This window comes from Cervus elaphus, chromosome 17, assembly GCF_910594005.1.
Source record: "Cervus elaphus chromosome 17, mCerEla1.1, whole genome shotgun sequence".
NCBI classification, from domain to species: Eukaryota; Metazoa; Chordata; class Mammalia; order Artiodactyla; family Cervidae; genus Cervus; species Cervus elaphus.
The window spans coordinates 19,333,946-19,350,779 of record NC_057831.1 but is presented as its reverse complement, the minus strand read 5'-3'; the positions used below and the strand labels follow the sequence as shown (position 1 = coordinate 19,350,779).

The window sequence follows — 16,834 nt, the reverse complement described above, 5'->3', positions numbered from 1 at the left end:
AACATACTCCCAGATACAGAATGCAAACTGCAAGTGACTTAAGGTATTTTGGCTTTGGTCTTATTATTCAACTTTACATCCCTAGCACCAAATACAAACTTTGCAAATAGACAGTGGAGACCAATGTGCTGAACACATGATTTTTACTCCACCTTCCATACCATCCAACAAGCATTTACTGTGTATGTACTAAGTATTATGCTTTGGGCCATTTGTTGTTGTTCAGTCGCTCAGTTGTGTCCAACTTTTTGTGACCCCATGGACTACAGCACACCAGGCTTCCCTGTCATTCACCATCTCCCAGTGTTTGCCCAAACTCATGTCCATTAAGTTGGTGATGCCATCAAACCATCTCATCTTCTGTTGTCCCCTTCTCCTGCCTTCAATCTTTCCCAGTAGCAGGACCTTTTCCAATCAGTAGGCACATTAGGCAGCCAAAGGACTGGAGGAGCTTCAGCTTCAGCATCAGCTCTTCCAATGTACATTCAGGGTTGATTTCCTTTAGTTTATGACTGGTTTGACCTCCTTGCTGTCCAAGAGACTCTCAAGAATGTTCACCAGCCCATTGTTCAAACGAATCCATTCTTTGGCACTCAGCCTTTTTTACTGTCCAGCTCTCACGTCCATACACGACTAGTAGAAAAACCAGAGCTTTGACTATACAGACTTTTGTTGGCAAAGTAACATCTCTGCTTTTTACTATGCTGTCTAGGTTTGTCATTGCTTTTCTTCCAAGGAGCAAGTGTCTTTCAATTTCATGGCTGCAGTCACTGTCTGCAGTGATTCTGGAGCCCAAGAAACCTAAGTCTGTCACTGTTTCCATTGTTTCCCCATCTATTTGCCATGAGGTAATGGGACCGGATGCTACGATCTGTTTTCTGAATGTTGAGTTTTAAGCCAGCTTTTTCACTCTCCTCTTTCATGTTCATCAAGAGGCTCTTTAATTCCTCTTTGCCTTCTTCCATAAGAATAGTGTCATCTGCATATCTGAGGTTATTGATATTTCTCCCTGCAATCTTAATTCCAGCTTGTGTTTCATCCAGCCCGGAATTTTGCATGATGCACTCTGTATATAAGTTAAATAAGCAGGGTGACAATATACCGTTCAATGTACTCCTTTCCCAATCTGGAACCAGACCAACAGTCCAGTTCTACCTGTTGCTTCTTGACCTGCATACAGATTTCTCAGGAGGCAGGTAAGGTGGTCTGGTATTACCATCTCTTGAAGAATTTTCCACAGGTTGCTGTGATCCACACAGTCAAAGGCTTTAGCATAGTCAATGAAGCAGATGTTTTTTTCTGGGATTCTCTAGCTTTTTCTATGATCCAACAGATGCTGGCAATTTGATCTCTGGTTCCTCTGCCTTTTCTAAATCCAGCTTGTACATCTGGAAGTTCCTGGTTGACATAGTATTGAAGCCTCACTTGGAGGATTTTTTTAAATTAATTAATTTATTTTAATTGGAGACTAATTACTTTACTATATTACAGTGGTTTCTGCCATACACTGATATGAATCAGCCGTGGGTATATATGTGTTCCCCATCTTGAACCCCTCTCCCACCTTCGCTTGGAGAATTTTGAGCATTACTTTGCCAGCCCGTGAAATGAGGACAATTGTGCAGTAGTTTGAACATTCTTTGGCATCGTCCTTCTTTGGGATAGGAATGAAAACTGACCTTTTCCAGTCTTGTGGTCGCTGCTCAGTTTTCCATATTTGCTGGCATATTGAGTGTAGCACTTTCACAGCATCATCTTTTAGGATCGGAAATAGCTTAGCTGGAATTCCATCACTTCCACTAGCTTTGTTCATAGTGATGTTTCCTAAGGCCCACTTGACTACACACAACAGGATGTCTGGCTCTAGGTGAGTGATCACACCATCGTGATTATCCAGGTCATTATGATCTTTTTTGTACAGTTCTTCTGTGTATTCTTGCCACCTCTTCTTAATATCTTCTGCTTCAATTAGGTCCATACCATTTCTGTCCTTTATTGTGCCCATCTCTGCATGAAATGTTCCCTTGGTATCTCTAATTTTCTTGAAGAGATCTCTAGTCTTTCCCATTCTATTGCTTTCCTCTATTTCTTTGCACTGATCACTTATAAAGGCTTTCTTATCTCTCCTTGCTGTTCTCTGGAACTTTACATTCAGATGGGTATATCTTTCCTTTCCTCCTCTGCCTTTCGTTTCTCTTCTTTTCTCAGCTATTTGTAAGGCCTCCTCAGACAACCATTCTGCCTTTCTGCATTTCTTTTTCTTTAGGATAGTTTTGATCACCGCTTCCTGTATAATGTCATGAACCTCCGTCCATAGTTCTTCAGGAACTCTATCGGATCTAATCCCTTGAATCTATTTGTCACTTCCACTGAATGGTCCAGTGGTTTTCCCTACTTTCTTCAATTTAAGTCTGAATTTTGCAATAAGGAGTTCATGATCTGAGTCACAGTCAGCTCCCTGTCTTGTTTTTACTGTCTGTATAGATCTTTTCCATCTTCAGCTACAAAGGATATAATCAATATAATCAATCTGATTTTCATATTGACCATGTGGTGGTATTAATGTGTACAGTCATCTCGTGTTGCTGGAAGAAGGTGTTTGCTATGACTATTGTGTTCTCTTAGCAAAATTCTGTGAGACTTTGCCCTGCTTCATTTTGTACTCCAAGGCCAAGCCTGCTGTTACTCCAGGTATCTCTTGACTTCCTACTTCTGGGTCATGCTTTGTGCTAAATTCTTACAACACAAAAAATGGTAAAGAGGGTGCTTATTCCAGGTGGGCAGACAAATCCCTCACCAATCCATCCTTGAAAAAACAACAAAACCAACTATAGTTAAAATAAGTAAAAGATTCAAACATTGGGATCCTGGACACATCCTTCAGCTTCTCTTTGCAAATCTCTACGACGAACAAACAGAAGTGAACACTGATCGTCAACAGAGAGAGCTGTGTGCTATTCACTCAGTCATGTCTGACTCTTTGCAACCCCATGGGCTGTAGCCCGCCAGGCTCCTCTGCCAATGGAATTTTCCAGGCAAAAATACTGGAGTGGGTTGCCATGCCCTCCTCCAGGGATCTTCCCAACCCAGGGATCGAACCCAGGTCTCCTTCATTGCAGGCAGATTCTTTACTGTCTGAGCCACCAGGGAAGTCCATGAATACTGGAGTGGGTAGCCTATCCCTTCTCCAAGGGATCTTCCCGACCCAGGAATTGAATCGGGGTCTCCTGCACTGTAGATGGATTCTTTACCAGCTGAGCTACCAGGTAAGCCAGAGAGTGACCAAGAAATTAAATGGATAAACTGGTTCCCTTCCTGTTGTCATCATAATCAGGACTGTTCTTCCTGAGTCAAGAAAGTACAGGCTTAATGGGTGAAACTGAGCTTCCAAGGTGGCAAGACTAGACACGAGCCTGCCCAAGGAACCAAATTCACCACCAGATTCAGTGGAACTCGCCCCAACTGCTCATGCGTTCCCAGGTCCAGACAAAAGAGCCCAGCATAACAAGCATTTTCCTTCCTCTTCCACCCTTTCCTTTTCAGGGTCAGAAGCTGGTGCCAAAATCTATACTTCATAGAGCTCCTGGGAGCTTCTGATAGCCCCAGTTTATCACATTCCCTGCTGGGAAGGCAAATAAAAGTTACCAGCATGAATTGATTCCAAACAATGTAAACTAAATATCTATATTTGATGCTTTTTTCATGTTGGCATGCTCTCTCTTACTGTTAATAATAATAACAAACCAGGACTAATGTCAAAGGATGTCTAAAAGATAAATTGAATGACTGGTATCAAAGGCCACAGAGGAACAAGTTCTAAATGTCTCTACGCCAAATTTTCATCAGAGTTGAAACTCCGGGAGCAGACTATAAAACTGAAAATACAAGCTGCGTGTACTTTGATATGTTAATTCAATCTAATGCAACAATCATACACAGAATGAATTCCAGATCACTCCAAGCAACATGATATACATAAGAATGAGACATTTTCCTTGCTCTCAAGATGCTTATGATTTAGGCATTTTCCCCACTCACTATGGGATTTCTTACATTTTCACTAGAACAAAGACCACAGAAGTGCTAGGCACCAAATTACACCAAATAGGTTTCCACCAGCCCCCAAAGTCCAAGTCCTCTAAAACGTGTCTTGTGGGTAGGATTTCAAGCTGATGGGTGATACTGAGTGTAAACAGTACTACTACCAACAGGTACTACTGGTTAAGCCTGAGAGATACAACTGTGTAGTAAGACCCACTGACTCTTCTCAAGGAGCTTCAGGTTGTTTGAATACTTTCATCTCTTAGAAAAGATTATCAGTCTCAGATACGGTTAAGATGAAATATTGAAGGAAAGACAAACTGGGAAAAAAGCATATTACTTACCTTTAATTTCTCCAGCCCGGGCTTTTTTGTAGAGTCCTTTGACATCCCTCTGCTCACAAACATGCAGGGGAGCATCAACAAATACTTCGAAGAAAGGTAAACTTGCACCCTCGTGAATCTGCCTTGCATTGTTGCGATCCTTAGAAAAAAGACACAGGCAGAAACTTAACAAAAAATGCTCATAGGAACCAAGGGTACTGTATTAATAACAAGAACAAGTAAAAGAGCTTTTTGGTTGAGTTAGAGCAAAATGTATTCGTCAAAGTTTAATTTGTATTTTAAAAATATAAACTGAAAATAAAAACCCAAGAAATTAGGTTAACAAGCCCATAAAAGGGTTGCTATTCTGAAAATCGGATATACTGGGAAGTTCCAGGAGGGAGAACAATAAATGCCCCGCGAATGCTTTCACCTAAACTTTATGAGGAATTTGAGCCAAAGCTCAGCTCGAATGCAAATGCCATCAGGCCTCTCTCAACAACTCCCTCAACCTGAGCCTGTGTTGGCCTGAAAGTAACTTCACCAGAAATCCATTCAGAACCAAGGCTAGTTTATTCTCTTGCCACATACAAACCCCTGCAGCCACTGCACATGTCTAACATGCCCCAAAGTTCATTTTTCTGCATGGCTCCTAACCCCCAACTCTGATAATCACTTCAGCACCCAGCCTAAAATCTCTCCACGCTGTCTTCCGGAATACTCCGCCCTTTTAAGGGATCTACTTCTTCTTTCTGATCTTAACTAAAACCAAGTCCTCCCTGACGGCTTCACTGCCCTGCGTGTTCTCAAAGTCAGGCTCCACATTCACTCTCTATATTCAAGGCGGTGCCACCATTTTTGTTGTCATTTACCATCATTCTCACGGTCCCTCCACTCAAGCCTACTTCCACTCTTACCAATGGCCACACCTCTAACTTTAAAAAGAAAATCCCCAGACATGAATGTTCTCCATCTCCCCTCTGCCATATAAATATGCCTACATCCCCCACCTTGACCTCATTCCCTCCCGCCACTCCTGCTTTCACAGATTCAAAATGCCCTACCCTACAATGGAATACTACTCAGCCATATAAAAGAATGAGGTTTTGCCATCTGTCGCAACACGGATGGGCCTGGAGGGCATTATGCTGATGAAACAAGTTTGACAGAGAAAGGCTAATATAGTATGGTATCACTTACACGTGGAATCTTAAAAAATACAACAAACTAGTGAATATGACAAAAAAGAAGCAAACTCACAGAGAGAAAAAAATCAGTGATTCCCAATGGGGAGAGGAGGGAAGGGGCAATACAGGGGTGGGGGAGAGAGAGATACAAACTATTGGGTACAAGATAGGCTGGAGGATGTATTGCACGACACAGGGAATGGAGCCAATATTTTGTAATAACTGTAAATGGAAAGTAACCTTTAAAGTTACACGTTTAAAAAAATCTCCTTCTGGATAGTCGGGGGATTTGGGATGAACATGGACACACTGCTATGATTAAAACGGATAGCAGACAAGGATCCACTGTATAGCACATAGAATTCTGCTCAATGTTGTGTGGTGGCCTGGATGGGAGGGGAGTTGGGGGGAGAATGGATACATGTCTATGTATGGCTGAGTCCCTCTGCTGTTTGCCTGAAACTGTCACAACATTGTTAACTGGCTATATCCCAATACAAAATAAAAAGTTCAAAAAAAAAAAAAAAATCCCTTCCTTCTAATGAAACTTGCTGAGTCCACGAGTCCTGCTTCATCCGGAATCTTCAACCTTCTCTTTCTTCACTGGCAACAAGTAAAAGTCACTACTTTCTATTAAAAACCGGTGAACAAACAAATGATACAAAAATCCCCATCATCGTGGGCACTTGCCAGGCCATTCTGACCACATTTCACACTACTGAGCGTACATATCCCAATAATGCTACTCCCTGGGGGATCCCACGCAGGCTGCCCAGGGCTCCTTTGACTTCACCCCTCACTGCAGCACTGGTGTTGCCCACGCCTGACCAGGAGCCCACTGCTCACCCCACACAGTCCCAGAGCACTCTTCTCAACTGCTTTCACAGTGGAAACTACAACATACACACCAACTCTCCAGCATGAACTCTGTCCGTTTCTGAAATTAAACACTCTTTTCTAACTTCCTCCTAAATACACCCTCCTGGACATCCCCCATGTACCTTGAACATGTCCAAAAACCGAACGCCTTCTCTTTTCTCCCAGGCTGTCCTTCCCACCCATACTGCCCAAATCAAGGAATATTAACACTATTCACCTGGAATCCCCAGAGTTTTCCTGGTTCCTATGCCGTCCCATCTTGTGCATTTTGTCACAAAGTCCTTCAGATTTTACCTCCAGACATTATACTAACCCACTTCTTGCCTAACTCCTGGTTCCACCTTATTTCTCTTGCTGACAAGTGAGTCACCCTTTTAATCAGCCTACTGGCTTCTAGCTTTGATCTTCTCAAGGGCACACTCTACACTGTACCCAGGATGATAAGATGATGCAAATAAGATGATGCAAATTCAACCACGTCACTAAACTCTTCAGAGACCACCCCCATCGCCATCAGGGTAAAACCGAAGCATCTCAGAGTGACATGACAGGTCTTCACCTGGGCCAACATCCTCAAGTCTTGCATCTGATTAATTATTAATCAATAATTAATACCAATCTTTCTACCAGGTTGCTTGGATCTTATGCCTTTGGCATACCCCCTGCAAACACACTCACCCCTCTCCTGCGGCTACAGCAGTGTGCTCCCTCAGAGTAAGCTCTGTGCTCAGTCCTCAGGAACCCTGCCCCACATGTCCAGGCTGGCTGAGGGCCTCACCTCCTCTGAGTTCTCAGCGCTCGGTCACTCAGTCGTGTCTGACTCTTTGTGACTCCATGGACTGCAGCCCACCAGGCTCCTCTGTCCATGGGATCTTCCAGGCAAGAAAACTGGAGTGGGTTGCCATTTCCAACTCCAGGGGATCTTCCGGACCCAGGGATCAAACCCGCGTCTCTTGCGTCTCCTGTACTGGCAGGTCGATTCTTTACCACTGTGCCATCTGGGAAAGTACCCACCATGTACCTCTATCACAGATCCTAATGTACTGAAATAATTTCACTAGCTTTATAACCTTAGTTTCTGGCATAGCAGTTCAGTGGTGATCCTACTATTACAACTGTCCTTTCAAATGAAGGTGTTCCCAAGTTTCCACCTGTCACTCTCTTCTCATTCTTTATACTCTTTTGATTTCTCAGCTTCATCAAGGTTTCAACTAATTGAGTTAACGACCTCCAAAACTATATCTCAATTCTATACAACATTCCTGAGCTCCAGAACACATTTCCAAATAACCCAGAGGTCATCTTCACCTAGATACACCACCGACACTTCAAATCTAACCCATCTAAAATGACACAGTCTTCTCTTCCCTTCCTACTCTACATCTTCTAACTCAATCAGACCATCTTCTCCTCAGAAAGCACCCTCCTTCATGTTCACCCCAAATTCAGCAATCAATCCAGGCACGACATCCCACTGATGCTACATACATGCTCAAGAGCTCTCATATATGCCCCATCTTTTCTATTCCCACGGCCGGTGCCTGAATTCACCCCCAAAAGCCTCCTAACTAGTCTCCTACCTCTAGACCATTCTCATTCCAGGCTTTACGGTGACCTCACTAAAATACACACCCAGAGACACCATTCCCCAGCACAACCTCAGCTCTCCACCATCCCTGGGGCAAAGTTTTCAGCAGTCTGGAGTTTGCCGTGAGACTGGTGCAAATGGCTCGAGCTTCATCTTTCCTCATGTTTATCCTGCAGAGCAGCCAAAACAAACTACCTGCAGTCCCCCAGGTGCAATTCCCTCACATTTCCATGCTGTTGTAACTACTGCAGTATCTCTGCTGTCTGAAATAGCTTCCTCCCTCCGGTCTAACTGGTACACTGAGTCACCCCTCATGACTCATCTCAAGCAGCACCACCTCTTTAGATCTTCCACAGCAGTTTTCATACACGTACCCAATCGCTTGCCTTAAGATCACATCTCTATGCTCCCATCAGATCACCTACCAACTCCTTAAGGATAAGAATTATCAGGCTTATTTTTACAACCAAGATGCCCAAGTTCAGGGGTGACAGAAGAATACACATATCCTATATGACTTGGTACAAATATTCTTGTGGATTTTGACATGCTCTAAGCATAATCTAAACCTCATTTCCATTCTCAGTGCTTTTAGGCATGAGATCAACAAAAGTTTTGTTCCATGCTATGGAAACAACAGGGCCAAAAAAAGCATATTAGCATATACTTTTGGATACCCAGGTCTCAGTTGCTAGCTCTCCAAAGGTATCACTGACTTTTTCTTTTTCTAAGAACTGCAAAGATTCCCAGAAGGTGCAAGAATATCACCATTATTATATCACTCTGAAAACTGTTTCTGTCCAAGAATTGAGGAACTCTAACAACTCTCATTCTCTTACACATTTCATTATCTAGGATACTTTAAGCTGATATATTGACACTGATCCCAATGCTTCAGGAAAATGAAAAGTAGCTAGTCCTCAAAGAACCTTTTACGACTCCTGCCACAGTTCAAGTGAATCTCTGTGATTAACACTCAATCTCACACTTAATCTATAATCTTTACAGCTCAAGTTTTTTTAAAAGTCTAAGTAACCCGTCCAGATTTATGTTACAATAATAGAATTGTGCTATTACTTATTACACCTACTGAATACTTACTACACATCAGGCATTGTGCTAAGAGCAGTCAATGCATGATTTACCTAATCCTCAGAGCAACTCTAGCCTGGAAAATTCCATGGGCAGAGGAGCCTGGTGGGGCCACAAAGAGACACAGCTGATTGACTGAGCACATGCATGCACACACATGTGCGCACACACACACACGCACGCGCACACGCGCATACACACACATGTGCATGCATACAAACACATGTGCACACGTACACACACCTGCACACGCATAGACACACACACAAAGCAACCCTACAAGGTAGGCATTACCTGAGCTTCGAAGGTTAAGTAAATTGGCCAAGGTCCTAACAGTAACTGGGAGAGCCGAGATTTCAGTCTCTTATTTCTGGCTTCAAAGCTGCTATCTTTAACCACTAAAATATCTCGCCTGTTTTTACATATCTGGGCTCCCTAAGAGGCTATGCTATCATTTAACAAATATCTACTGTGTTCTAAATATCTACTGTGTTCCCAGATCTGGGCTTAGCGTCAAGATTAGAAAGACAAATCAGACGGAACCCCAGCCTCAAGGAGCCAGTGGGGTTTAGAGGCAGCAAAGCACAGTGGGCAAGAGCATGGATCCCAGTGGCACGGTCTGGGAGCAAACCCTTGCTCCTCCATGCAGTGTGTGAGCCTGGATGATTTACATCTCTGTTTCCTCACCTCCACCCTCCTTACTGAGTGATGAGAGCCAAGGGAGCTAGTTCATATGACAGCACTTTAAAACTGTTATCAGTACATAGTAAGTGTTCAGTAAGTGCTAGCTGCTATTATTACCATTATCACTGTTATTATTACTGCTGCTGCTGCTGCTAGCATCATCAACCAAAAAACTGGTATTTATAATAAAACAATGCGACCTCCCTGGTGGTACCGTGGATAAGAATCCATCCGCCAATGTAGGGGACACAGGTTTGATCCCTGGTCCGGAAAGAATCCACGTGGCAAGAAGCAACTAAGCCTGTATGCCAAAACTACTAAGACCACACTCTAGGGCCCACAAGCCACACCTAGTGAAACCCACGCACCCCAAAATCCATACACCACTACTACTGAGCCCACGTGCTGAACTGCTGAAGCCCATCATCCACCTAGAGCCTGAGCTCCACGACTACAGAAGCCACCACAAGAGAAACCTGCTTCCCACAATGAAGAGGAGTCCCCGCTCACCGCAACCAGAGAAAGCCTGCACAAAGCAACGAAGAGCCAGCACAGCCAAAAATTAATTAATTTTCTTTTAAATGTGTCATGGTACACTACCAAGGGCAACCAAGACAGATACCCAGCAAAGTCTGAGAGGAGGAGATACCCAACCTGAGACTCAGAGCATGAACAGGGGTCAACTGATGCTGAGGTGAGGCTAGGAGGAAGGAGATGAACGCCTTCTAGGCAGAGGGAAACGGAATTCTCATGAGGAAAAGCAACATGACTTTTCTCAAAGCAATACAAAAAAGTGAATCAGTGCTGCTATGGTCTCCATGAAAAAATGTGATGAAAGATGAGCCTCAGGAATTGTGAGCAAAAGAATCCCAATAGGACACATGTTAAGAAATCTAACATTTTCCCTGGTGTTTAATGCATGTTGAGTCTTTATTGTAGGTTTTGTGAACTGAAAAGTCAAACTTGAAATAATTTGGCCATTGACTTGGTCAACAACTTTGGTTATACTTGGTAGGGGCCAGGGGATGAGTGGGTCACAGCAATGCTTTTCAAAAATGAATTTACTTAGAAAGTTGCAGCACAGAAATGCTGTAGGTTAACTGTTTTAATTTGGATTTAGCCTCAAAGTATGTCAACGTTTAGATTATTTGCTTTCTCTGACACCATGTTCTCAATATACGTAATCAGAACCACAATGGTGCAAAAGCCACATACCTGAGTATAAGGTGATATAAAACTTGTGATGCATACTAAGCCAGCATCTGCAAACAGCTTAGCTACTTCCGCAATGCGTCGAACGTTCTCTTCCCTGTCTTCAGGGCTAAAGCCAAGATTTTTATTGAGACCTTGACGAATGTTGTCACCATCCAAAGTGTAGCAAGGAATACCATGGCAAACCAGGTATTCCTCCAAAGCCATGCTTACTGTGGTCTTTCCTGCTCCAGATAAGCCTAAAAGTGAACAGTCCACAGATTTCAGATAGAAAATTGAGAGGATAATTACTTAGTAATAAAGAATTTTAATCACAGGCTTAATTATATTCATTATGCAAAGCAATCTCTTAGTAACATTCTTATCCAATATTTCTCTGTAAGATATTACTATGTCTTAGCTAGAAAAACATCTATAATTTAAATATAATAAGCATTTATGTTTTAGTAATTCCTGTCTAAATCCAAAGGTATCCCAGAAATCACTGAGCTACAAAGGCTTAACCATTTTGAGCATTATATTTGGTTGAGTACAGATATTCACCATGTCCTCTTGTTACCACTATTCTAAAACTGCATGCCAATTCTAAAACAAAGTTATATACCCAAATTACTTCTGGTGAGGGGAGAAAAAGAAAAGACAAAAGTCAGTGAAATAAATATTAGAAAGTTACCTCTAGATCCCAGGATCAACACTTCCCAAAGGCTCTCATGATAAAAGTAACTGAGAATCTAATTTGTAACATAATTAATCTAGAAAGAAAAGAATATCCTCATTTCACCTTCCTCTAATAGTGATGTTTAGTCACTAAATGATGAGAAGTGAAGGAAAAGAAAAAAGTATATTTATGCACTAACATGTGCTATCTTAAGGAGTATGTTATTACAGAATTCACAACTAAGACAATTATGAGAGACAAGATAAAACACGGAAACCTCATGTACTGAAACTCTCGACGGGTCAGGATAGAAGGCAAACTGAAAAATAAATTTTAAAAAGGATGATATGTTAAAAGGATCAATATAGCATTAGATGCTTTCTACATTAAAAACGTATATTAACAAGCACAGCAGGTAGTATATTTTCCAACAATGGCCTAAAAGCTTTTTTACAACAGGACATTGCCACTGTCCCATTCACAGGCAGAGTCTATTATAGTTCCCAGCCCTTGAATCTGGGCTGGACTTAAGACTCACCTATAACCAAAAGAATACAGTGAAAATGATGATGCATGACTTCCAAGACCAGGTCTGAAAAAGCCGTTCAGCTTCTCTTTGGATATTTAATTTGAGAGAAGCCAGCTGTTACACAGGGCTTCCCTGGTGGCTCAGCTATAAAGAATCCACCTGCCAATGCAGAAGGCTCCAGTTCGATCCCTCAGTCAAGAAGCTCCCCTGGAGAAAGAAATGGCCACCCACTCCAGTATTCTTGTCTGGAGAATCCCCTGGAGAGAGGAGCCTGCCAGGCTATAGTCCACAGGGTCGGAAAGAGTCAGACTCGACTTAGCAACTACGCATCAGCTGTTAAATACTCTGAGACCACATCCTGGAGAAATGAGAAGTAGGTGTTGTAGTTGATAACCCTAGCCAGCTAAGATCCGGGCTGACACGCAGCACTTACTGTGGGGCTCCTGCGGACACATGACCAGCTGTGGCTTTACGTGACTGGAGCCCAAGCCAGCAAGACTGCAACCAAGCAAGATCCAGAGGCAAACTGCCCAGCAGAGCCCTCCTGACCCCCTTACCCCCACAATGGTGAGCGAATTAAAACGGCTGTTCCACACCACTAGGTTTTGGGTAACTTGTTACGTATCAACAATGAGTGAACACAGGCTGGGGAGACTGGGTTTTTCTGTCCTTTGCTTATTGTTTTAAACAGGGTCTCTGTGCATGTAATGACTTAAACTAAAATGAGGTCACACAGGACTAGGATGGACACTAAATCCAGGGACTGGTGTTTTTATAACGAGGCCATGTGAAGGCGAAAACAGACACTGGAGTGGTACGCCTACAAGCCAGGGAACGCTGAGGACCGCCAGATGCACCAGACGCCAGGAGAGGGCATGGAATAGACTGTCCCCAGAGCAGACAGAAGGAAGCCACCCTGATTTCAGGCTTCTGGCCGCTTCCTAAAACTGTGAGAGAGTAAACTTTGGTTGTCTGAAGCCACTCAGTTTGCAGCAATTTGTTACAGTGGCCCTGGTAAAATAATATACAAATCAACATAAAGATACAAAGAAAGCTGATCTGAAACACAATCTGAGAAGTGTTTCAAGAAAATGGTGTATAAACCTGGACAGATCTGGTTAAGCCACTGAAAGGAAAGAAAAAGAAAGAAGTCGTGAATTCTGTATCCAACAATATTGTCAAAAAAAAAAAAACCCAAAACACACAATTAACAAGCCTGGTTTGGTGAATGTATATAGAATATTGCCCACATCAGGGGAATACATTTTCTTTTCAAACAGACAATTCTGAAATTGATTACATCCTAGACCTGAATGAAGGTAAGTACCAAAAAAAAAAATCTGATAAACAGAATTTATAAACATCATTAGTGGTAAAATAAAGGGAACATACTAGGTTCAAGAAAAGAAGTATGCAATTTTTTAAAGATCAATCCACCCCAAATTGATCTTTAGATACAATGTAACCCCAAACCAAATCTCAACAAGATTTTGGGGGAATTGGTTAAACAGATTACAAAATTCATACACTACAAAGAGCCAAAAAAAAAAAAAAACTCAAGATATTTCCAATGAAGAAGGTGAGAAGACTTACTCCACTGAATTTCAGGACTTTACAAACACATAGTAATTAAAACAGTGGGGTAATAAGAGAGGAATCAACAAGTGAAGTATACCAGTGGAATCGATGCGAGTTCCCAGAAACCCACACATAAGTGGAAACCTGATCTATGACAGCTGGCCCAGCAGATCAGAGAGAAAAAGGATACCTTCATCAATATATTCTCTTGGGAAAACTGATTATCTACATGGAAAAAAAGAAAATGGATCCATCCCTCACACTACATACAAAAACCAACTGCAGGAAGATAAAGAGCCTAAAAAGGCAGATACAGGACTTTGCTGGCAAAGGTCCTCTAGTCAAGGCTATGGTTTTTCCAGTAGTCATGTCAGATGTGAGAGCTGGACAAAAAAGAAGGCCGAGCCCCTAAGAACTGATGCTTTCGAACTGTGCTGCTGGAGAAGACTCTTAGGGTCCCTTGGATTGCAAGGAGATCAAATCAGTCAATCCTAAAGGAAATCAGTCCTGAATATTCATTGGAAGGCCTGATGCTGAAGCTGAAGCTCCAATACTTCAGCCACCTGATGCAAAGAACTGACTCATTGGAAAAGACCCTGATGCTGGGAAAGATTGAGGGCAGGAGGAGAAGGGGCGACAGAAGATAAGATGGTTGGATGGCATCACCGACTCAATGGACATGAAGTCTGAGCAAACTCCAGGAGATAGTGAAGGACAGGGAGGCCTGTTGTGCTGCAGTTCATGGGGTCGCAGTCAGACATGACTGAACGACTGAACAATAACAAAGAGCCTAAATGAGAAAAGCAAAACTTCTGAAAGAAATTATAGGAAAAGTAATCATTCTTCAAGAATGCAGGTTAAAAAAAAAGCTCATAAGGAGCAGAAAAAAGTCACAACATTTAATAGAAGAAAATGGAATAATGTTTTAAGAATTCTAAGACAAAGAAAGTAGGAACCAAATACATATTTTACCCAACCAAGTTGTCATAAAAGACGGGCAGACATTCTCAAACATAACAACTCAGGGAATTCAGAATCTAACAGAAAACCATCTTATAAAATCCACTTCAAAAATATAGACCATAGAAACGTGACTCAAAGAAAGAGCTCATGAGCAGACATGCTGTAATAAAAGAACTGATGATTAGGTGATAAGGGTAAATCAATTTACTTACAGAACTCAAATACAAAGACCTATGTATATTTAAGATTTGGAACAGAATATGTTACAAGCATGCTCAGTGGAGTCTGACTCTTTGTGACCGCACAGACTGTAGCCCTCCAGGCGCCTCTGTCCATGGGATTCTCCAGATAAGAACACTGGAGTGGGTAGCCATTTCCTTCTCCAGGTGATCTTCCTAACCCAGGGATCAAACCCACATCTCTTGCATCTCCTGCACTGATAGCCAGATTCTTTACCACTGCACCACCTAGAAAGCCCATTACAAGTCTAGACAATGTAAACATAACAATTTAACATCAATCTCAATTTAAGAATGAGGAAATGGGAAGAACACAAAAATGCCACATACAGAAACATATCACCTATCTACAACTGAAACTTTTAATTTACAAAAACAAAAAATGGGAATGCTGCTTTTTGGCAATCAGCAAAAATTTTAAGGATGAGTAATATCCATGTTGACAAGACACTGGAAGATGGACCCTTGTCCACATTAGGAAGATAAACAGGTCCAAATGTTAGCGGGTTGTGTGGCTGTTAGCCTAAGTGATGCCATCTTGGACCAGTACAGTTCCTCCTGTCCTCCCACTGACCCTACCCAGGCCTGTACTTCACTTCTCCGTCATCAAGAATTTGCAGTTAATAGACACTGTTTAAAGATTATTAGGTCCAGGATGCTTCTGTGTTCTGTTAATCCCCAACAATGATGAAGACCTTAGCTAACATACTCCTGGTACCCAGAAGACTAGTTACCCATTCATAAATATTGACTTAAGAATGCACTTCCTATGTCCAAGCACTTACTCCCATGCCCTAGGTTAACTATCAAATTGTCCCAGGGGGCCCTCGGCAGTGCAGAGTGCAGCTGCGAATGCTTCCAGATCACTGCCAGATCCCACCCAGTGAGTAGGTTACCCTATAATAAACTGATCCATTGATTATATGGAACTGCCTGCCTTGTTATTCAGTCTCAAGATACCTTCTCAATTCAGTAAGCACTCTTCATTCCCTCTGTCCTCCAACATGGGTAAACTGGCAAGATGCATCAAAATTTTAAATCAAACTCCTAGAAGTGAAAAGATCCATCATTTTTAAAACTACCTCCAACACCTGGATCAATTTACCCTCTCCAAGACAGACTCTGGAAAAATCAACACAAGAATCAATCAGAGGCCAAAGCAAAAGAAGAGTGATAGAAAATGTGAAATTCTTCACCGCTCATTCTTTCTCCTCATGTGGTCTATATCATTAGCATCTTGAAGGCAGAATCCAGTTCGTATTTGCATGCAGAAGTTAACAGAATGTAAAGTGATTTTAAGATGCATTTTGATTTTTCCCCTTTAACAGCAATTTTATAAAGAATAAGAGGAATTACCAAAAGAAAATATGTTATTACTGAGTAGCTCTAGTATGATGCTCCAGATACAACAGGACTCAAAATTGAAATATGCTTATTCCCAGGTCAAGGCTGTCTATAATAAACACTGCTTTAGAAAAACTGGTTAACTGGACCGTACCTGTCAGCCAAACTGTACAGCCACGAAAGCCGCCTCTGGTCCCCACCACTTGTCCTCTCTTGTTTCTGCTGACATGGTGGGCTTGATAGGTGACATTAGTTGCTCTCTGCATCCCCTGGGAAAAAAGGGGGAAAAAAGAAAGAATTTTGGTCTACCTGAGTCTCTTAAAAGGTAAACATATATTCCTTGCAAACATACAGTAACTGCCCTATGTAACATGACAAAAGCAAGGAAGAAAGATGAATACTAACAGCTTTTCCTTTCTTTAGAGAACCTGGCACAGTGTCCAGTTCTTTACATACACCAAATAATTTAGTCTGCACAGCTCCCCAAAGATGCACAAAGTCCTACTACTATGGTTTT

General features: G+C 42.1%; 1 protein-coding gene across 1 annotated transcript in view; it reads right to left on the bottom strand.

Annotated features, from left to right (window-relative positions):
- PAPSS1 (3'-phosphoadenosine 5'-phosphosulfate synthase 1) overlaps positions 1-16,834 on the bottom strand; it is a 111,034-nt gene that overhangs the window by 81,142 nt on the left and 13,058 nt on the right. The window contains exons 2-4 of the mRNA XM_043870951.1: positions 16,472-16,586; positions 11,010-11,245; positions 4,386-4,524 (exon numbers count right to left, since the gene is read on the bottom strand). Of these exons, the coding sequence (XP_043726886.1) occupies positions 4,386-4,524; positions 11,010-11,245; positions 16,472-16,586 (490 nt within the window). The remainder of the gene's footprint in view (positions 1-4,385; positions 4,525-11,009; positions 11,246-16,471; positions 16,587-16,834) is intronic.